The 23,856-nt window shown below is 40.5% G+C and overlaps 1 protein-coding gene across 5 annotated transcripts in view; it reads right to left on the minus strand.

Annotated features, from left to right (window-relative positions):
• The window catches only part of ADAM12 (ADAM metallopeptidase domain 12), a 189,768-nt gene that overhangs the window by 160,393 nt on the left and 5,519 nt on the right, over positions 1–23,856 (minus strand). For 2 of the 5 annotated variants that reach the window (XM_083439608.1, XM_083439607.1), the window contains exons 1-2: positions 20,640–22,137; positions 1,733–1,866 (exon numbers count right to left, since the gene is read on the minus strand). In XM_083439608.1, the coding sequence (XP_083295734.1) occupies positions 1,733–1,866; positions 20,640–20,754 (249 nt within the window). In that variant the 5' untranslated portion in view covers positions 20,755–22,137. Of the gene's footprint in view, positions 1–1,732; positions 1,867–19,957; positions 22,138–23,856 lie in introns of those variants that run through there. The other 3 variants (XM_083439604.1, XM_083439605.1, XM_083439606.1) reach the window with 3 other exon arrangements.

The following is a 23,856-nucleotide window of genomic DNA, read 5'->3' on the forward strand; positions in this document are numbered from 1 at the left end:
AAAGCGAAGTTTCCACCAGTTCCCATGAAAGAAAGGCACTGATGCTCCGCATGGATTTCTGTACCAAACCACAAATCTTTTTTTAATGTTCACCTTGAATTGGAAGCAGTATGGGAAACAAATTAATGATATAAATACTTTATCATTGTTCTCAGAAAGGTCCTGTGCTGTAACCCTTTCAACAGACTACACTCACTAAATCTGAAATCTCTAAAGAATTATAAAAAGCAGACCATCTGTTTCTAATTAAATGATCTAAAAATAGAATCAGGAAGATATCTAATACATAAGACATTGTGCTAGTTTGCTTAAGATCCCACATGTATGCCTATTTGGTGAATGTTGTATTTTAAAAGTTGGCAATTATCCCCCTGCCAATTAGGAAAGATAATGAAGGCTAACTGAATGCATGCAACCATATGTTTTCATAACAACTAAATCACCACATATACCAGGACTTGTCTTCTAAAACTCAAAACATTACAAAATCTAATTCATCTATTAAATTCTATGCAAAATCATATGGAGCAGCTCTACTGAATGCACTGGGGCATACTTCTCTGTAAATATAAATCAAGATTGTGCTGCGAGAAATTCTAATTGTACCATAAAAGACTGTAGTCACCAATATGGTGCTTTCTGATACAACTGGAAACTTCTGGATCTTACAAAGCCTCAGAGGCCTATGGTCAGATCCAGTAAAACAGATCCTTCTGAAATTCCCTCTTCCAGCCACCAACCCACCATCAAATCTATATCTCTATTTACTGAGCCACAACAATCTGGTGCTTTTCAGTGCTGTCATGGTACAAACATATAAATTCAACAAATGGATCCACATCAATCTTTGCCATTTTGACAAGGGATCACCTCAGAGCTACCATCAAATCATTAGTTACCTCTTTGTCCACAGAAGTGCTTTGTGACTTCACAGGATGGCAACAAAGCCACCAAAGTAAAAAAAAGAAAAGAAAGAAAGCCATGAATATCCTTGGAGATCCAAGCCATAGATCAAATGGATGCTGTTTTCAGAAGAACTCCATTTAAAATTATTCAAATTCAACAGAATCTATATTAATTCTGCTGAATCAGAGTTTAACCCAGACGTCAAGGAAAAATAAAGTATGTGTGTGGGGGCACATACAACATCCTCTCAGAATTCCAATGTACTACCAGAAAAGCTGGTAACCTTTATAATGTCACAATTGGCCAATGTGACTTTTACAACTGGCAAAATCAACTGAATAAAGATTGGAAGCAAAAGTTGAGATTTGTTAGTCTAGTTATCTTATTTTCAATGGGCTTCTGTTTAATTCTACTAATCCATTGTTGATCACTTCTTTTTTGATAGCTATATTAAGTAACAGAACAAAATAACGCAGTTTAGATTTCTGTTTTAAACCACAGACATTCAGACAGAGAAAAATATAACAAAAGAGCCTTTATGGTCTTTTAAGTTGGGGGAAGCGCATATCTTCAAAAACCCTAGCTAACAAAAATGAATCAGCATCATGAGATAAAATCTAAACGATGAGTCACATTATGTGGTATCTCTCTCTATGGACTCTAAATAATTTAAGAGTATGATTCCATATAGTAATATGTTTGTACACACACACACACAGAGAGAGAGAGAGAGAGAGAATATTGCAGGCTATCACTGCAATCCTGCATGCAGATGGGCTATATTCTATGAGGTTATATAACAATAAACAGCCAAATGAATACATACCTTGGAATAAGAGCTTTTTAATGGTGTCCACTTTTCACTACTCAAGAGATAAGGGACTATTATTTCATAGTGCGCTGGTTGGTTCTTTGAAATCCATTGCCTAGAGAATTCCAGCTTGTGCTTTGCATCCCCTCCTAGAGGAAAAAATGATTTTTTTAAAATGTTAACAAACATATTGCACATACTATACAAAATATTGCTAAATGAAATAAACTGAAAAGGTAAAACACCAATGTAATACTTAAAGATGTGATACACAAGTAAGCATTTATGTGGTCTGCTTTTTGGTTCCATATAATGTTGTTTTCACTTTGGAAGTAGATAAAGAAATCGTTTCCACATGTGGAAGAAGCAATAGAAAGAGATTAACTTGAAATTGAAGGGAAAATGATAATGGAAGGTATTTTACACCAACCCAGTTGCTTCTTAAGACTGTGGTCCCTGGCACCCTTTCAGAAGGTCCCTGAGGCTAAGCTATTAGAGTAAATGCCGAAAAGGCAGAGGTCTTCACTGCATGCTGTATAGGCACTCTGTTTTCAGTAACCATAGTTAAGATTAACAATAGTTTAGGACTCAGATGACGCTAAACTGGGGTTTATCTAAAGTGTGTCTTATTTCCTCTTGCAGCTACACTGGAGAAGGAAAGAAAGGGAATTACATGAGCCTGCAGAAAGCTTGGCTAATTCACATTACTGTTAAACCATTGTTTAGTGTTACATTAGAACAAAACCATCCTAGTATGGCAACACCACTAAAGATAAATAAATAGCAATTTCCTCTTATGTTCTTTCTTTTCCTTTACCAGAGTACCTGCTAGCCTACAATAAGGTTACATCTCAGTTATATAGCTCTTCACATGAGCATAGCCGGGGGGGGGGGGAGCGGGTAGGGAGGCAGCTGCCGTCCCATAGATCAAGTAAAACAATAGAAATAATGAACTGAACCAATCATGTCAGTTCTGGGGGCCCCCCCACAAGTCCTGCCCCCCAACAAAAACCCTGGCTACACCCATGGATCTTCACATTGATTTTGCACAAAGGGTTTAACCATTTTTATTTAAGACTTTGTATTAGCTTCCCTAAATATGTTTAAGATCTTTAACATTTTATTCTTCTCTGAATAAAACCCCACAGTCGTGTGCCATTGCTACAAGCTATTTGAGTTTGTTTTTTCCCCTGCCATGGACATAATTATCAATTATCTCAGTAGTTTCAAAATGTTTTATCCGGAACATGCAAGTCGCAGTGTATTTACAGTCCCTAGGTGTTCTAGATGCACATTAGCAAAAGAATCATCTCAAAAAGAGAAGATACAAGCTAACACAGTATGCACTGCAGAGCCAGATTATTAGCGCTATGTCAAAAAAGCAACTGGTTTCTGGCTTTTATTTCTTACTCCTAATTATACTAATTATAGCTGCCAGAGAAACAGCTCTAAAATGTAATAAAGCTCCATGGGTCTCAAGTTACTCACTATGGGCTTGGTCCAGTCAAAGTTGCATACTTCTAGGTCAGAGAAATTTTAACAGGATTCTAATGAGATTTAAGTGTTTAACTTGGTTGGACTGCAGCCAAACTTCAGCTCTGTATTTTAGTAATGACAATCCATGAGACGATCCATTTATATGTAGTGCGAGATCGTAAAAGGCTGCAAACCAATCCTGGGCATGTTTACTCAGAAGTAAGTCCTACTGAGTTCAGTGGATTTAGTTCCTAGCATGTATCAGATTATAATCATTCTGCACCATCTGCAGTCCCTTGATCAGTTGCAAGAGAAGCCACATGTACAAACATTACAATGACCAAATTATCCCTAGCTATGAAAGGGTGCAGCTGGAGAAAGGCACTCTTCACCACAGAAGCCCCCAAGGAAAATAGTTTCAAGAGCACCCTAAACTGCATTCCTGTTTCTTTAGAGGGAATGTAACCCTATCTAGAACAGGCAAGGAAACCATTTACCCACAGTGTGTCTATCTTAGAAGGATTCAGTTGGTATTTATCTTGGGACTGAATTGATTTTACGTATGTGCTGTTGTTTAAAACTGTTTTTATATTTATAATTGTCTTTTGAAATTGTTCTTTAAAAGTGCAATTGTTTTTAACAGGTTTCATATATGTGATGATACTGCAAGCTGTTTCAGGATAGGAAACAATTCGTTAATGAAATAAATAAATAAGTTTGGCATCGATCTGTTGTCCCTTCATTCTCTACACAACTGCATCCAGGCACTGGTTCAGTTTCTGCACAGCATCTCCTGTCTCAGATTTAATGGGAAAACAAGAGCCAGGTATCATCAGCATACTGATGACAATGTGCACCAAGCTTCCTGATGACTGCTCCCAAAGGTTTCATATAAACGTTAAACAGAATTGCAGACATGACGGTGCCTGTCCAGCGTGAGACAGCTATGCCACTGAAGAGTCCCTGAATGTGAGGGAGATGTCATATCATTCCTAGAGGGGCAAGGCTACTACATCATCACCATTTATTGTTTATACCCCGCGCATCTGGCTGGGTTTCCCCAGCCACTCTGGGCAGCTCCCAGCAGAATACAGTGGACACTTGGGTTGCAAATGTGATCTGCGCAGGATGCATGTTCGCAACCTGCAGTGGCGCATCTGCGCACGCGCAGGTTGCAATTTAGCGCTTCTGCGCATGCGCGACCCCCAAAGCCCAGAAGTAACCCATTCCGGAACTTCCGGGTTTCAACGGGTCCGTAACCAGAAAAAACGCAACCTGAAACGTCTGTAACCCGAGGTATGACTGCATTAAAAACACAATAAAACATCAAACATAAAAAACTTCCCGAAACAGGGCTGTCTTCAGATGTCTTCTAAAAGTCAGATAGCTGTTTATTTGGTACAGAGTGGGTTTGGTGTCATGAGTGTGCTCACACCACACTGTGCCCACACCTCTCTGAGCTCCCTTGCTGCCTCTCCCCTTCCTCTGTTGGTAATGCCAGCAACATGCAGCACTGGGATGCCTGGAGAGCAATGTAGTCCCACCCAATGACTCTGAACAGAGCATACGCTTAATCAGATTATCTCCATCAAATCAGTGCATGATCACCATCAAATCTCTCCAAGCCACATTTTATTTCTTGACCCAATTAAACCTTCAACGCAGATTGGAAGGAGTAGTTTGGCCATTTAAAACTGCTATTTTTTTCATACTGCTATGGAAGGGGGGGAACCTTTCACACATCTTGAGCATGCATAGCATTACTTTTCTAAGCGTAGCATGAAATGAAATCTACACAGTTTTGTATCAACCATGAGGAATCAAAACAGTGTCATCAAAGAAGGGTCAGGGGGGGAAATGCTACTAGCCTACTAATTAATACTTAACTGCAATTAATATTTAACTGCAAATTCTTGAAAATAACATCTGAATTCTTCCAGGAAGAAAGGATCATTGTCCAGGTAAAATAAAAAGTGAAACTTGACAAATATATATATATGAAAAAAGTAGATTTTGTCAATGTGTGTGCAGAATTCCTTTCAGCTTATTAGAGCAGTCACAACTACGGTATTTAAAATTAAATGACTTCATTTTTATACCAACTACTTTAACAAGATTCATAAATGTTAAACCTCCATGGAAAACTTCATAAACTTTTATCTTAAAAAGCAAAATATTTCTCTCTGCAATTTTTTTTCAGTGCTGATTTTATTAATGTGCAACATTTATTAACGCTTAATAAATGGGTGTGTGTGAAGAAGATAGATAGAAATCTTGGGAGACCAAATGATACCTTTGCTTCAATGTTAATTTACTAATGCTGGTAAAAACATTTAACTCTGAAGGACTGGGAAGAAATAGAAGGATTTCAACAGAACCAAATATATGATACTAAATATATGACAAAACTGAAACAATACAGCCCAACTTTAGTTAGAAGTTAGGTAATGTTATCTTACTTTCTTTTGGTGCACGTGGAATTTTAAACTTTACAGAGCTCTTCAGGCAGCTGTGCAATGGTTAAAAACAGGCATAGGCAAACTCAGCCCTCCAGATGTTTTGGGACTACAACTCCCATCATCCCTGATCACTGGTCCTGTTAGCTAGGGATGATGGGAGTTGTAATCCCAAAACATCTGGAGGGCCGAGTTTGCCTATGTCTGGTTAAAAGCATGTATGCATCAACTGAAGTTGGACCATTTAAGATTTCTCCAACATTACTATTAACCATTCTCTAAAATGAACACAGTACAGTCCCAAGATGGGCTGGGCATATTTCATTCCATTCCATAGAGGGCTTTTGTTCATGGGACAAGAAGCCTAGCAACCAGTCAAGTGCCAAAGACCCTCCAGATGTTGTTAGACTATGCAAATAACATCGTGCACTCATCATGTGCTACCGTTTACCACACAGAGTACTGCAATCATTCTTTCTATCTCTATGCATTACTCTCTGAATTGGGAAGACAAAGATTAAAATATCCCGACACTCAGCCCATTTAGATGTTCCTACTTTGGTATAGAGCAATCGCTGTGCTGAGGATCTTTACATCTGCCCAGGGCTTTCTTTCCAGCCAGAACTCACCAGATCTCAGTTCCTGCACCTTTCAGATGGGTGGCATTGCCATTATAAGAGAACAAGGGAGTCATTCATGGTGCATTCTGGCAAATTCCCCCTCCCCCCCAGAAAAATAGCACTGCATCTGCCTATATGTGTAGAACAATGTTTAAAAACTAGCTTTACATTTGAGGCTTCTTCTTAGGTGATCCATTATGACTAAGTAGTAATGGTCCTTTTTGTCTTCCTGCAACCACATACAAGAAGTATTCAATTCATGGGTGGGGACCTGTGTTGTAGTCTAACAACATTTGAATGGCCATGGGTTCACCACTCTTGCTATAATAGCTTCACTATAATCAGCTGTAAGGCTGATTATAAAATACAGGTCCTTCTTTGCAGTATTTGATGGGTCATTAATTCAGCCATGAAGACGAGCACATCTCTAAACCAACTGCATCTAGAAGCAAAAACAGGATATAGGCTTTGTCGTACAATTAGGGCAGAATCTGACAGCTTTGGCTTCCTCATCAGGTAACAATAGATCCAGTTTTAGCTGTAAGACAACCATGTTCCTGTTTGCAAATAAGTAGGACTGGGCTTCCTATAGAAGAATTATACTGAGCCTGTAAACCTTTTCAGATATAGAATGTTAACTGTGCGAAAGACTGCTAAAGTCAGGGGAACATACCGCATAAATAGGGCGTTCTTATACTGATAAATTATTTGAAAAGGGGGAAATGGACAAAACATTTCAGAGAGAGATAGCATTTGTATGAGAGAGGGACGCATGCCAGTATGAAACATAGGCTGTAAATTGCCTAAAGAGACACAAAGGAAGTTGTGTCAGCTAGACAGAATCACACAGGATATCAAAACAGGATTCACAACAACTTACTAAAAAAAAGGGGGATGCAGATAGATGTCAAAGGGTCAAGACAAGAAATGAAGAGTAACTTATACAATTCAAACAATGCCGAATGTATATTCTTAATTCCTTTCTATGTTTGAGACACGGAAGGCAGAAAAGCTTGTTATAAACATAGGAGAACCTACATTGTGTAAGAAACAAACAGGAAATGAGATGTAAGCATACGGCGAAACAAAAGATAGTAAGCTTCTGGATGTTCACTCATATGGCTGTGTTCCAAAACGTCTGCCTACATTTAGTTCAGTGCATAAACACTACAACCACCAAATATATGTTCTCTCTGGTTCTGTTTTTTCTTTAAATATTTATAGCCCCACCTTCATCTATTGATATTGGGACAGGGTAAAAAATAATCAATATAATAATCTACCACACAACAATAAAACACATAATCAGAACAAATGAAGACAGATAAAGCAACAGAAAGGTTATCAATCAGCAACTTAGAAACCTTAAAATGTTATTGGTCATGATCCAACCCACTGCTGTTACACAATTACTAGTTGGCATCTCTGTGAACAGTGCATCAATCACTGCAACTTATTTACAAAAAGGTACTGTGATTTGGGGGGCAATGCCCTAATAATTTACACATGGCCCAGCACTGTACTATTGAGAATTAATCACAGTTAGAGCCCAGTTGCACCAGCTGAGGATCAAGCTAATTTTACCTAAATTAATAATTATAATTTAAAATTATAGCTTATGACAAGCTTTATATTAGATTGAAAGTGGCAAGGCAGACTTTTCCCCATCTTACTGAGCCTTTTAAAGCTTTGGGTTTTCATCCTTTTTTTAATCAGTACATTTATTTTCCTTTTTCAATCAAATATTTCTTAATTATAACCCATTTAAATGTAGCAAAGGCATTAATGTCATGTGTCTTTAAGATCTTTATCACTTGGTGACAATAAGTAAGAGGGCCTTCTCGGTGGTTGCACCCACTCTGTGCAATGTCCTCTCTCAGGCAATTTGTGAGGCAGAGACAGTAATTCCTTTTAAATGCTCCTTAAAAACTTAAGTTTATACAGACTTTCCTGGTCCCTGACTCTTACTTATTAATATTTTTGCACACTGCTCAGCTTTTATTTAAGAAATATGGTTGCATTTTGTTTTTATCTATTTTTATTCAGTTTTTAGGAAATGCTATTTATTGCTTTAAAGTTTTTATTATAGTAAGACGTATAAAAATCTTAAGTGTGAACCTTTTTTAAAAAAAATTCAGTGTGCACTGAAAGTAGCTCCTTTCAATCATATAGTACCCCTTTATTTTTTTGCTCAAACATAATGAAAATACTTCCTACCAATCATTGGTCAGATATAGACGGAAAACATTTTATTCTTCTCAGCTCACAAGCCTTCAGAGGAGTATGAACTCAAATGATAACAATCTTCAATATACTACAACGCTTTTATTATTACTTCTTTTCCTTCCATAACATCATGAAAGGAAAGACTTAATGCTGCCATGGAAGTAAACAGAACAAGGAAAAAGAATTTTTATTTTTACTCACAGAAAGGGAAAGAGAAGCCTTTGTTAAGAGATAAACAATATGGAAAATTGTGGAGGAATTAACACTTGCTGCCCTCTAAAGAAACAGATGTATCTAATAATCACAAACATTTAACATTATTAATAAAATATCAGTCTGTCAGAATATTCTGCTTGGTGAAAATGTGGGCAGCATGATTTTATTTATTTCTCCACCACTTGAGTCTAAAAAACCTCAAAGCAATTTACAAAAAGAATTTAAAAAATGAAATTATCAGTAAAAATAGGTAAAAATGACTATTTAGAACATTCAAAAATAATTAAATTCAAAAATAAGCTAAAAAAAGAACCCAATTAAAACACACATCAACATTCTACATATCTGGACAGGCTTGGCTAAACAGAAATGTTCAGAAGGAGCATTATATGGCACCTGTAACAATGCTAGAGTTTCACAGATTGAAATGGTCAAGTGAGCATATATGGGGTAGGGCGATCTTGCAGGTAAACCGGTCCCCAGTTGTTAAGGGGATACCATCTACACTGCAGAATTATCAATCAAACACTGACAAGGGAATAGCAGTCAAGGACATTTGCATTTGAAAAAGAATATACCCATCTAGAACAATAGGCAACTTTTTCAGTTTATGGAAAACCCACATAAAGCTTGTGATTTCTGTTTTATTTTACTTTACCATGGCTCTGAAAATACTCAGATGACCACATTAGAGGATGGCATCGGCTTCCTTGATCATTCTAAGTGCTTGCTTCCACACACAAAAAGATGAAGCCTATGTTTCCACCTTAGATTTGCAGATTTGATCATTGAACTACAACATCTCCTAGATAATATGCCATGCAGAGACTTTCTACAACAAAAAGGAATACATTTGTCAAGTGGATACTCTATGCAGATGACCCCTTCCCAAGAGCTATGCTCCTAAATTCTGGATCAGCATTAAGTTTAGAAGTCATCAGCAGGTTCCTCATTTTCCTGAAGGCAGGACAGCTGGTGTATTAGCTAAAGCTCATTAACTCCTGACCACAGCTACCTCTTTACAATCCAGAAGCACTCCACAAGCAGTATGACCCAACGTAATATAGCCATATCCACAATTTCAAAAGACCACTCAAAAAATGCAGTTTGCATCATATCTAGACTACGCTGTGGTTTCTTCACCCCTATTCCATTCATTACTGACCTCAACGGGCATTCTGAAAATCTAACCAATATCTGTACAAGTTATCCATGCAGAGAAGTTTACAAAGATAAAGGGGCTGCAATGCTGGCAGTACTTCCAGCTTTTAGAAAATGAGTATCTATCAAATAGCGTCTTTGAGAATAGCTAGAATGATCTGCTAAAAATGTTAAGTCCTATTCAGTGTTATCGCTGTGGGTTAAACCACAGAGCCTAGGACTTGCTGATCAGGTCAGCGGTTCGAATCAGCGCAACAGGGTGAGCTCCTGTTGCTCAGTCCCTGCTCCTGCCAACCTAGCAGTTTGAAAGCACGTCAAAGTGCAAGTAGATAAATAGGTACCGCTTCGGCGGGAAGGTAAACGGCGTTTCTGTGTGCTGCTCTGGTTCGCCAGAAGCGGCTTAGTCATGCTGGCCACATGACCTGGAAGCTGTCTGCAGACAAACGCTGGCTCCCTCGGCCTATAGAGTGAGATGAGCGCGCAACCCCAGAGTTGGTCACGACTGGACCTAATGGTCAGGGGTCCCTTTACCTTTTATTCAGTGTTATGTATATACAGTACAAGTCTTACTGAATCCTACAAAGGGAATAAAGTGTACCCTTTCTTCCACAAAACATTTATTCAACAGCACATCCTGCTGCTTCTTTTTCTTTCTTTTTAATCTTAATTCCAGCTTATCTTGTTCATTTACATCATGTATTTTTCTTCTCTACAAAATTAATAGTCATGTAACATTTTTTTAGAACATTAAAGATCAGCTAAGGCCTTTGATGAGCCTGAGGACAAAACAGCAGCTAGATGACTCCATGCTTTTCTGAAATTAATTCAGTGCCTTCTGCTTCTAATCAAAATGTATCCTCTCTCTAACTTGACAGGGCTGCCAGCTTCAAACTAATCTACATGGAGGTTTGTTGCATGTCCATTTGATCTTTTGCATTGCTTAGATTCATAAGACATAACTACTCGAATGAGAAGGATGAGTTTCAAGTATTACTGCCCCTTTAGCTAAGCAGCTAAAAGAAACTTTGCTACATTGCAGTTCAAAGAAATATTCAGTGTCATCACTTCCTTTTCAGTGAATCACTTCCTTCTGAGCTACAATGTACTGATAAAAAACCTGCAAGACAAAATATGCCTTCAATATTAATTCAGATCTCCAGGGCCTGATGAGCTTCTCCCAAGGGTACTAAAGGAGGTTGCAGGTGTAATCTCCAGCCTCTGTAGACTGGAGGTGGGCAAATGTTATTCCCATCTTTAAAAGGGGGATAAAAGAAGACCCAGGTGATTACCAACTAATCAGCTTGACATCAACACCAGGAAAGGACATAGAACAGACAATTAAATGGTTGTTCTGTGAGCACTTTAAAAAGGATGTTGTGGTTACTAAGACCCAGTATGGGTTTCTCAAAAACAAGTCATGCCGGAGGAATCTCATTTCTTTTTTTGATAGAGTTGCAAGCTTGGCAGATCAGGGGAAAGCTGTGGACATGGTGTATTTTGATTTCAGTAATGCTTCTGACAAAGTCCCCCATGCTATTATTGTGGAGAAACTGGTAGAATGTGGGCTGGATGAGGTAGCTTTTAGGTGGATTTTTAGCTGGTTCACTGACCAAACCCAAATAGTGCTCACTAATAGTTCCTCGTCATCCTGGAAAACAGTGACAAATGGAGCCCCACAAAGTTCTGTCCTGAGCCCGTTGTTGTTCAATGTCTTTATAAGTGACTTGGAATAGGAATTGAGGGGATGCTCATTAAATTAGCAAACTGGGAGGCGTAGCTAATGACACAGAAGAGACAATTTGAATTTAAGATGACCCTAACAAATTGGAGGAGATCTGGGCCAAAACTAACAAAATAAAATTCAACAGCAACAAATGTAAGGTTGTACACTTAGGCAGGAAGAACCAGCTGCACAAATATAAGATGGGGACACCTGACTTGCATGTAGTCTGTGTGAAAAGGATCTAGAGGTATTAGTAGACCACAAACGTAACATGAAGCAACAGTGTGATGCAGCAGCAAAAAAAGGCTAATGCTAGTCTAGGCTACATCAACAGAAGCATAGTGCCCTGATCAAGGGAAGCAATAGTTCCACTCTGCTCTGCCTTGGTCAGACCACACATGGAGTACTATGTCCAGTTCTGGCTGTCACTAACAAAGATATTGACAAGCTTGAATGTGTGCAGAGGGGGGCAACCAATATGATCAAGGGTCTAGAAACCCAAGCCTTATGAGGAACGGTTGTGGGAGTTGGGTATGTTTAGCCTGGATAAGAGGAGATTGAGATTGAGAGGATAGAAGAAGATAGCCATCTTCAAATATCTAAAAAGCTGTCACATGGAGGATGGAGCAAGCTTGTTTTCTCCTGTTGTGAAGTGTAGGACCTAAACCTATGGCTTCAAGTTACAAGAAAGAAGATGCCAACTAAACATCAAGAAGAACCTTGAAGGTAAGAGCTGTTTGACAGTGGAATGGACTCCATCAGAAGGTGGTGGACTTTCCTTCCTTGAGGTTTTTAAACAGAGGTTGGATGGCCATCTGTCATGGGTCCTTTATCTGAGATTTCGGCATTGCTGGGGGTTGGACTAGATGACCCTTGAGGTTCCTTCCAACTCTACAGATTTATGATTCCATGATTTTATAATCTCAAAACTGCTAATTTTACTACTTGGCTAGCTGAATACACTGCTATACTGAGAAGGGATTAAACAGCCTTTCATAAATATAATAGGACCCATTGTAGCACATGCTTCCTTAACAGTTGGGTCTTCTTACTATTTCAGCTTCTGTGGTATAACGTTTGGAAGCCTGCAGTTCTGTACACAATAAAGTGCTTCATTCTGGGAGCCATATGACTCCATCAGTCATTCAAGCATATGTTTGGTGCAGCGTGAAAGAGCAGAACTTATTTAAGTCAAATATTTCAAAGCTGATTGTATCTTTAAAAATACCTGGTTTATATATCAATATAGTATCTCTATAAACCTTTCATTTCTTGTATATTGGCTTGACCCACACTTTCTTGGCATGGGTCTGAGCCGTTCCCCCCTTGCTCCCATGGAAAACCCACTCCTTAGTGCTAAACAGGAGAAAACATAAATCTGGAGAAAACCTGTGTTGCTGTTTGCTCCAACTGAGTGCTAAGAGCAGTTTTCCCACTAGGGGAAAGCAGAGGGACAATAGGAAGTGTGGGTGAGCCCTGAGAAGGGAAATGGCAAAATGTAATGGCAAAATAAAGATAAATTTGAAGGGCTTTTTACTATAAGATGAAGCAACCAGGTAAGCAGCTGGTGATTAGAAATGGGAAAGAAATTCAGTTCCATTCGCGTGTGAAGGTGAACCTACCTAACTCATACTTTCTGAAACTATATGTGAAACAAAACACAGACATCCTTCAAAACTTTCATTTCTCCAAATTTTGCAATGCAGTTCTCTAGTCAAGCAATGTGTGCAAAAATGCATCTACTACTGGAAATAATGTACATTCCATTTTGGCGATGGTAACCCTGGTTTAAGGAGCCATTTGGTGCCTAGCGTATATATCTGATTTTCTAACACTGTATAGTAAACTGCTTTGAGTTACCTTGGTGAAAAAAGCAGCAAAGGGCTTAATTCACAACTATGAGAACAAAAGATGGCATGAAAAGTCATAGACACAATACCACTGTAAATTTTGTAACTATATTATGTGACCAACATCACATTTTGATCAGTTTTACAAAGATAAAACAGTGTTCCTGCTTATATTTTTCCCCCAGTTTCTACCAAAAAGCACCTTGAGAACTAATACATAGGGATTAGTCCTTGCATCTGCGGCTAGTAATAAATAGAACAACTCAAATACTTCCAGCTCCTGCCTGCTTGCATGTTCATTTCACTTAATGCAGTGTCAAGACAAAGAGCTGGAGGATTACTCATTCAATATTTTTGTGTTTTGCATCATATCACCATTCAGATGGCGCGACGTTCGCATTGTAATTTAATCTTTCACAGATAAGCAGCCATAAGCGGGGTATTTTGCTACATTCAATCAGCTCATATTTTGAAAGGGACACAAATATAAAAACACATACACCACAACAAATTGAGGACACTAACAGAAAAAGTTTCAAATATGTGCCTGATTAGAATCTTTTGTGTAACTGCTGGCAACAGATGCAAGCGGCATTTCTGCCAAGTTCCACATTCAGATCTGTATGCCTTGCTGTATGCTATCAGCCAGCACAATTAACAGGCCATGGAGTATTCCACTTGTTGCCATATTAGATCATATAGTTTGGAGAAGAAAAAATGTGTTTATCCAATCTATGGTTTCATTGTACTGTATTTTCAGATACACAAACAGTAAATTCAAGTCATCCTCATTCTTACTCAAGTTCTGGGCCAGAAATGACACTGAAATGAAGTCATTTTAATAGCACCATGCTTTTGAAGCACTGAAGAGGATAGCTAAAGTCTTAATGGGTTTTTAAAAAAACACAAAGTGCAGATATTTTAAATATTTTGCATGGTAAATTTGACATGCTATGAAAATAGCTGACAGCACAATCCTATACAAGTCCACCCAGAAGTAAGCCCCATTGAATTCAATGGCCCTTACTCCCAGAAAGTAGGAATAGAACTGCAGACTAACAATGCATGTTTACTTATAAGAAAGTTTCAATGCATCAAACAGGGCTTAGTGAGTGTGCCTAGTATTCTGTCTCAAATTATTATCAATATTTTACAATCATATGACATTCATTTATGCTTCTATATCTGACATTTCCTTCAAAGAGCTCAAGTAGCTGCTCTCCTGCCCTCTATATTATCCTCTCAACAACCCTGTGAGGTTCGTTAGGCTGAGGGATGGTGACTGGCCCAAGGTAACACAATGAGCTTCATGGCTGAGTGGGGATTCGAACCCTAGACTCCCAGGTCTAGGGTCCAGCACCCAAACTGCTATGCCACACTGACTTTCAGTCATTACAAAAATAATATCTACTCTCAGTTTGGTCCCAAATTTTTCAAAGCCACACTGGTTCATTGCAAACCAAGGGCATATAACTAATTATAATTGCCTTAATCTAAATTGGATTCTATCCACAAAATAGGATTGCCTTATTCCAGCCGACCTCAGACCCCTGTCTCTTTAATATTCAGACATCTCCCTTTCCTGCCACACATCAGAGTGCCTCCCTTCCTTCAGAGTATATGTCATCAATGCACCGCTGGTGATACAGTGGTACCGCTGGTTACGAATTTAATTCGTTTCTGGATGCCGTGCGCATCCCGAAAAATCCGTAACTAGAGGCACTGCTTCTGTGCACGTGCACAATGCGATAGAGTGCTTCTGCGCATGCGGCAAAACCCCGGAAGTATACACGTCTGGGTTTGCCGTGGCCATAACCATAAGATTCCATAACCTGGAGGTTATGCAACACGAGGTACCACTGTAAATAAATTTCTGGCAGTAGTACCATCAGGACTAGCAAGTGAGACAAGGTACAGAAATGCGGAACCAACAATTTGATTTGAGGACTCTCCTAGAGATGGAGAAAAAGAAACCTCTAGGCTTCAATAAAGAAGCCTTCAAGGGACCAAAAGCCAAAGGCCAGTATAATTTGGAGACAATCGAATTTGAGCGACAATTTGAGCGACTTTCACCTTGACACTTTCTGAATCTCTGGTCACATATCACATCAGATGTGATGAACTCCAAATTCCCTAGTTTACCACCATTTCATTATTTCTTGCAGTTGTATATTACAAAACAAAGATTTAAAATATTGCAAAATGGCGTGCAACCTTCCAAGTTCTCCCAAACTCTCCATAGGGCTAGATTAGTGATGGCCAAACTTGGCCCTCCAGTTATTTTTTGGACTACAACTCCCATCATCCCTTGCTAACAGGACAAGGGGTCAGGGATGATGGGAATTGTAGTCCCAAAACAACTGGAGGGCCAAGTTTGGCCATCACTGGGCTAGATGGTAAACAATCCATAGGCAGGGGAGGGGCAGGGAAGTTTGCTAATACTTCAAGTTGTGAAGTCTGCAACTATTCACACAGGCAACCAGGAAAAGCACACAGGTTCTTTGATAGGTGGGAAGGGGCAGATCTAGTCCCTGGGTCAGTTCTAGTTTTTGTGGTTTTAGAGATGGTTTCTTCTTCCTGGCAGTCCTTGGTGCAACCTAATATCTGAAGAGCACTTAAGAGAGCTTTGTCTGGATGTCTGCTACCTCCTCTCACATTATAACTGTGACCAGATACACACCCCATAGCTTTGGCACCAGTCAGCAAACTTTCTTCTTTTCCCTCTCCTTCCTTCCCCATTCTGTTTATTTATCTAGCTGGTGAAGAATTATAGAGAATTTGAAAGCTTGCAAATTATTTTGTGATGTTTTGGTTGGATTTTTTGTTACTGGCCTATAAGGCTAACTTTGCTTTTTTGCATACTTTAAAATAACGCATAAATCTCCTATTTTGAAGGTCTGTTGCCGTACACATAGATGTGAATGAACAATGAATTAGGCCATGTGCTTGCCTGTGACTAAGTGCAAGCTTCAATCATTCAGGGAAGGCTATGGGCAGGATTCCTGCATTACAGGGGGTTGGACTAGATGACCCCCGGAGCCCCTTCCAACTCTACAATTCTATGATACTTCATACTAAACAAATCATGTTGCATGGAATGTAGATAGGTAACGCATATGTAATGGGCTTCATAATATAAAATCGAATGAAACAAATTTTTATAACATGGCTTACAGAAGGTCATTTCAATAAAATTAAGGCAGAACTCATCCTCAATAGTGAGGAATGTTTCAAACACAGAAGCTTGGGTTTATCTCAGTTTTTTATTTGTAGTTGTTGTTGGGTCCATCTGGTTCTGGGACAAACTGGCAAGATCAGTATCTGTCTGCAATTCTATATGTTCTGTGTTTTAGTTCAATACATTATTTGTACTGTAATTATTGTATAATTGCAGCTGAGACAAGTACCCTAACAGATTACCCAAAACTGGCTTTGACTTTAAAGTACACATAACATTGGGAATGGGGCAGTCCAAAGAAACAAACAGACCTGATATGCGATATAAGAGAGACTGAATAAGTTGCCTACAAAAAGCAGTATAGGGTGTGTGGTTTTTTTTGCTATTCATCTAAGTTCTTAAACACTCTCTCAGAGCTATTTAAATTCATTACATAAACACTTGGGCAGTTAAGCACTCATAAAATTGCTTTGTGAAGTGCCTACCCTACATTCACAGTAACCCATTTTATGCTTTAATATCTCAGGTGTATAATTTTTCTCCTTAAACTAACACAAATACCATGCCGATCATATTATGGATCCTGTGTGCCAAGTATTTAGCCTAGAAGCAGCATAATTCAGTACAGAGGTATACTGTGAGTCAAATCCCACAAGCATGTGTGCTTGACAAGAGCTAGAGAACGTCGCTTTAAGTTTTGCATCTATCAGCACGGTGGGTCACAGATGGCCTTCATCAACTCATATCATTAGCCCGTTATTTATTTATTTAAAACACTCCTATGCTGCTTTTTTTTTTAAATGAAAGCTGGTTCACAATTACAAAACTAATTCAATAAAATCAACACTAAAAAAAGACTACAGCAACCTCCACAGTAGCAAGGAAAACTACAAGCTAAGTATCATTGACCAGCAACTGCTTGGCAAACAAGGTTATTTTAACAAATGCCAAAAACACACCAGCGTTGGGGCTTGCCTTATTTCAGTTGGCACCTCTGGGTGGTGGTGAAGGTTGTGTTCCATGCAAAAGCCCAGTTTTAGCACACTGCAATACTGTACATGCCTCCCTGAAAATAAGTGTAAATGAACTCAGTGGGGGCTACTTCTAACATGTATAGGACTACATTGTTTAATCTGAATTAGAGCTCTGCAGCTCTATTATACTGAGAAAGCATTCCAAGGGGAAGGTTCCAAACACTGGTTGCATTCACATGCAACAGTAAGCTATAGTACAACAAGCAAATGAACAAGCCATGTATTGTTCACCCAAACTTGTTTTTTCCTCAGTTGCCTCCACCGCAGGCTGAGCACCTGGCGTGGTTTGATCAAACAAACCATGGTTAAGCACAGCTGCTGGGTTCAGACATGACACCAAACCATCATTAAAACAAGCCATGGTTCATGTCAACAATAAAACATTGCTCATATTGTGCTTTGTTTCCAGAAAACAAAGCATAGTTAATATACTGGGCTGGGTTCAGATAGTCAAACAAGCCTCACTTTAACTAAACCAGGGGTGGCTAACCCATGGTCCAAGTCCACTGCCCACCCCAACTGATTTTAGGTGACCCATGAAGCCCAGCCAACCACCAAATAATTTGGTTACCTTTCCCCTCCCCCCCCCCCGAAAATTAAAAAATAGCCAGCAGGTGGCATCATTGTGCCTCCACTGTTGTGGTCACTGCTGATGTGGGAATGGGGATGTCACCTCTTTTTAGCTTCTTTCTCTGTCACACCAGTCTTAAAAGGTGAGTGCATTTGTTAGAACATCTCTGGAAGGCTGATGAAACAGGAAGAAATGTTTCTTAATGCTTCCTGTCAAATAACTTCTGACAATTGTGCCATACCATAGGAAGGACCTTTTCAAAGGTAAGAGGTGGCTCTGTTTCTTCCTCCCTAGGGAACTGCTAGAACAGGAGACTCTCCTACTCTAGCACTACCCTGGAGAATGAAAATCCAGTTTTCTGTGTGGCTCTATCTGCTCCTGAGTCTGTCCCGCTACATCTGTTGTGTGAATGTGCATGTGTGCAGGCTCATCTTGTCTGCTTCCCACCCCTGCAATCTGAATGTGTGTACATATATATACAGTGGTACCTTGGATTACAGACGCTTCATGTTACAGACTCTGCTAACCCAGAAATAGTACCTAAGAACTTTGCTTCAGGATGAGAACAAAAATCGTGCGGCGGCAGCGGAAGGCCCCATTAGCTAAAGTGGTACCTCAGGTTAAGAACAGTTTCAGGTTAAGAATGGACCTCCAGAACAAATTAAGTTCTTAACCCGAGGTACCACTGTATGTGTAAACTGCATCTCCCCCACTCCACCACTAAGTCTATGTGGATTTGTACACACACTGCATGTGTTAAATGTGCTTAGTTTGGTATGTAGCCCTTGGACAGAAAGCAACCCCTCAATGTGAGCATCAAGCCAAAAAATGTTACCTACCACTTGGGCCAAACAAACCATGGTTTAGCAGAGTTTTCTCCAATCCACTGCCCTCCAGATGTTTTAGACTACAAGTCTCTTCAGTCCTGGCCATCATGGCCTGTGGTGAAGGATGGTGGGAATGGCAGTCTAAATTAGCACCTGGAGGGCACCTGGTTGGGGGAGGATGGCAGTGTTATGTGAGGATGGCTGTGTACTTTATCATGCTACAGATTCACTTATATTTGTCTCTATTCTTGGGGCACCCAACCATGCACACAGGTCAACACACTTATTTCTAGTAACATGAGTAAAAGTAAAATTTTACACATTTACTCAGAACGACGTCCCTCTCATGAAAGTGTGCATACAACTGTAGTGTAAAAGTTGCATGCCAATGAAAAAACAGCCCTGTTGTTGCTTTTCAGTGACTTATTGGTATCAAATCAGAAAATAAACAGAACAAAAAGCTTATTTGGGAGGGGGGACAAAAACAGGATGGGCTGTTATTTATGTACGGAAATCCATATTCGCACACCACTTAATTTACAACAATAAGGAACTTCTGCAAGCGCATATACAACTAGGGCTACAAACACACACTTCCTATGGCCTTATCTGAAAAGTGAATCGCCACTGAATTCGAGAATTACCTTTCAAAGTTTTAGCTGAAGGTAATCCTGCCTGAGAACCCTTCCTGGGACATTTCAGTGTTCCTAGGATTCACCCGTGATTTGTCTTGAAATCAACCTTTGAAAGTGAAGCAGATCTTCTCTCTCCCCTCCCCCCCCCCGCCCCGTCTTCGGCGTCCTCTGCCTTTCACAGCACTCAAGCAGGCAGGCTGGCATTCAACAGGTGTCCACGAGGCATGCAGGACTGCAATGGTGGCGGCGGTGGACGGGGAGTTTCACCTGTTACATTTATCATTTCCACACAGCTGTTGAAGGCGGGTGGGAGTCCTGGGGAGGGGGGGGGGGAGATGGCCTCTCGGAAACCCCTTTTGGCGTGAAGTGACTGACGGCAACACCGGCGCGAAGCGGCAGCAGCGCCTCTTGTGCCCATTTTCGAAACGGAGCGGCAAAGCCCGCGCTTTTGCGCCGAGGGAAACGCCGCCTCTGGAAGGGCTCGCGCTCATGGGAGGCGTTCGGGCGCCGGCGGGCGGGAATTCCGTCCTTCGCGCCAGGCGAGCGTCCCCCCGGCCACCACCCCCGCCCAAAAGCCTCCCGCCCAGCTCGGCTCTCCGGCTGCTGGAAGGAGCCGCCGACAGAAGCGCCCGGAGAGACGGAGAAAGAGAAATGCCGGCTCCTCGCTGCTCCCTTCTATATACCAGTCACACAAAAGGAGAGCGGGGCGGTAGGGGGAGGACTGTTCAGTGTGACCAACTCGGGGGTAAAATATAAAGGGGGGAGAAGAAGAGGTGCCGGGGAGATACAGCAGAGAAAATGTGCCGAAAGGGCGGCTTCCTTGCAGGACAAAAGAAATGCAAAACGTGGACGTTTGACAGAACTTGGGAGGGCCGCTTTGGCTACAAGGAAGATATATATATGTGCGGTGCATGCATGCATGTTACGTATATAAGCATTTCCAACTTACCTTGAGCCCCGGATGGTGGTGCTATTAAGAGGCTGAGCAGCAGCAGGAGCAAGAGCTGGGCAGGGGGCTGAGGAGGAAGGGAGCGTAGCCGCTCTGCATGGCGACGCATGGACATCTTAGCCTAGACTGAGAGAGAAACTTTCATCAGCTGGGGCTGGAGAACAGCCCCATTAATATACAGTTACAGAGCGAGAGAGCGAGCACGGAAACTCAGGATGTGAGAGATTTCCTGCATACAGCTGACTCCCAAACCCCTCCTGCTCCTGCATAGGCTGATGATGAGTTGGACTTTGCTTTCATATTCCCCCCCTCTCTTAATTTAAACTGTTGATGGAGAGGGGGTTCCCCCCCCCCGCAAGATCAAATACGTTGACCGTTGCAATAACTGAACAAATTGTCCGGGTTGGCTAACAGGAGGCACTGAAAATCGTTAGTGGAAGAAGGCAGGCCCTGTGAAAAAGTGCCCCTTGCCAACACTCACAGTTCTCATTACAATGGAACAAATTATTGTCTTCTTTGCCTTCGTCCTGCTGCTCCCGCGCAGGGTCTTAGTGCCCTCCGAAACGTGCAGGCAAAAACCGTTCCTTTGCAGAGCAAGTGACCTGCCAATTTTCAGTTCGTGTTGGAAGGAGACTCCCTCATTTGGGATTAATTTTAAGGCTGGCTGTAAAATTCTTCTTCCCCTCCAGCTATGATGAATGATCTTGTTTTGTCTCAAACGTCTCTTCTCTCAGATTGTTGTGTGTGTGACTCAAATGGCTTCAGAAAAAAAGTGATGAGTTCTTCCCCTCCCCTCAAAAATAAAAGGATTCCTTGCTGATATAATTGTGCTTAATTCCAATGCCTGGTTGGATTGTATTTTATGTCATTTTAAAGTGTGAGGAATAGAATACTTCTTCAGCACGCCTCCCTCAGGATTTTTGTTTTTAAATCTTCCTTCATTCACATTGTCACAGCTGTCAGACAAATGAAAAGATATTACTTTGTGTCTGACATGCGGTCACCCATCACAGGAACATATGTAAATAGATGATGTTTGCAGTCTTTTTCCTTTATGACAGACCTTCAGCAGGCAGGGAAAGGGGCCAGATCATTCTTCCAGAATTTGGAACACTAAAGTATTAGTTTCTGCAAGTGGATAAAAGCCAGTTTTTGTGTATGTGTTGAAATTCATACATCCACCTTTGTAATGCTGGTAAAAATCCATCTTTTTGGAATAGGGGAGGAGGACAGAAGGGTCTATGCACGTGATAATTCATCTACTGCACATACTTTTTTTATTCTGAAATGTAGTTGTCAAGTTTGGTTTGTACCCTCAAGGTGGAATTAAGGTGGTTAGGGGCTTTGGTGCAGTTCCCAAAATGGAGCCTCCCCGCTCCCTGCTAAGGATGACATGAAATAGCTTGACTTGAAGTGATCCATGCTCTGGTGACCAGTCAACCATTGTAATGCACTCTGTATGGGGCTGGCCTTGAAGGTGGCCCAGAAGCTGCAGTTGGTGCAGGAAGACATTATTGCCTGAGTAGCTTCTTTAGGACCTGTGCTGGTTGCCATTACGCTTCTGAGTCCAATTGAAGAGGCTTATTTTGACATATAAAACCCTAAGTGACTAAGGGCCCAGAATATCTGAAGCAGCAGCTCCTCCCATGTAGACTAGCCTAGGTGCTGAGATTTGTAGGGGAGGCCTTGTTGGCAGTTCCACTGCCATGTGAAGTTCACGAGGGGTCAGTGTGTGAGAAGGCCTTTTCCGTGGTAGCTCCCAGGCTGTGGAATGCCGTCCCCTCTGAGGTGCAACTGGCCTTGTCATCATGAATTCTCACATTAGGTCAGGCTGTACCTTTTTGCATGGGCCCATGGAAGGAGTATTTCCTGTTGAATTTAATGGGGCTTATTCCCAAGTAAAGTGTTTAGATTTGCTGCCTAAATCCCAATGATTTCAAAAGGAAGGGGTGAGATTCTGGTTAATTACTTCCAGAGAACACAATGGAATTTTAAAGAAGCTTAATATGGAATGAATTGTTCTTTTCGTTTTTCCATCTCATAGCGGGGGGAAATTGTCTATGAAAGGATCCCATTCTTACATTTCTATCCATAAAGTATCCAGGGTAGCTAACATCAGAAATTAAAACAAAACAATGAAACAAATAACAATCAATAATTGTTAAAAGGGGGGGGGGGGGTAATACAACCAAGCAACTAGAATCATAACAAAAACAAAATTCAATCAGCAGTACATATATCAAAGGGTTACCTAAGGATTACAATTTTCAATTACAAGGGAAAAATAGGATGTGAAGGAGTGGCAGATACATTTCCCGGGATAGCAGACAAAATTCCACATTGTGGGGGCTGCAATATAAAAGGCCTTAGTAAGTATCCAGGAGGGGAGGGGATTGATGAATGTGTGTGTCATGAGGTCAACAAAATCCTCTCCCTGCACTATCCAGGGATGTTCTACGAGGAAGAAAAGGGAAACATACATATTTTCCATTTCCCACCCTCTAGATAGAACATCCACTCTTCCAGCTCAGTGGATTGAACATCCTGATTAAATTAAACCACAGTTTTCTAGTATGGATATAATGGAAATTTATGGCTTTTCAAACTATTCTTGTATGCAAACAAAGGTAAAGGTGGAGACAGTATTGCATGGGTCTGATGCTCATTCTTGGCCTCAGCAGCCATAGTTTACTGAACTGTGATTGCTACCTCCGAATCTGATCACAGTATTAATATTGACATTTCGGCCTAGAAAAATCCTGAGTGTTCTTTGCAGGGGTTGCTGCTCAAAGTATGTGGAAAGTGAGTTTTCAGTCTGATCCTAAGCATGTTTATAAAGAAGTAGCACCCCAGTCTCAAGACCCATTGAAGTCAATGGGGCTGCCTGCTCAGTATACACAAATAGGATTACCCTGTAAATGGTTAAAATGGCTAAGCTATATCTGAAACTGGGTGATTTGTTTTTTAAAATGACAGCAGGTTTCGGGATTCAGAGGGGAATTCTGCCAAACTGTTGTTTCTTATTAAAATGATAAAGCACTGTAAAATTATATTCAGATATAAATAAAAGTGACAGAACAATCCTGAAGTTATTTATGCATTTATGAAAAATATATATATGCTGCAGTTTTAATCTTTTGGCAACAGCCTGTCTCAAAATGAGACCACATTCTGAAAGGATAAAAGAATTTTATGAAGCAGTATTTACAAGATGCCA

The sequence above is a fragment of the Podarcis tiliguerta genome, assembly GCF_965153285.1.
Source record: "Podarcis tiliguerta genome assembly, chromosome: 5".
Lineage (NCBI taxonomy): Eukaryota > Metazoa > Chordata > Lepidosauria > Squamata > Lacertidae > Podarcis > Podarcis tiliguerta.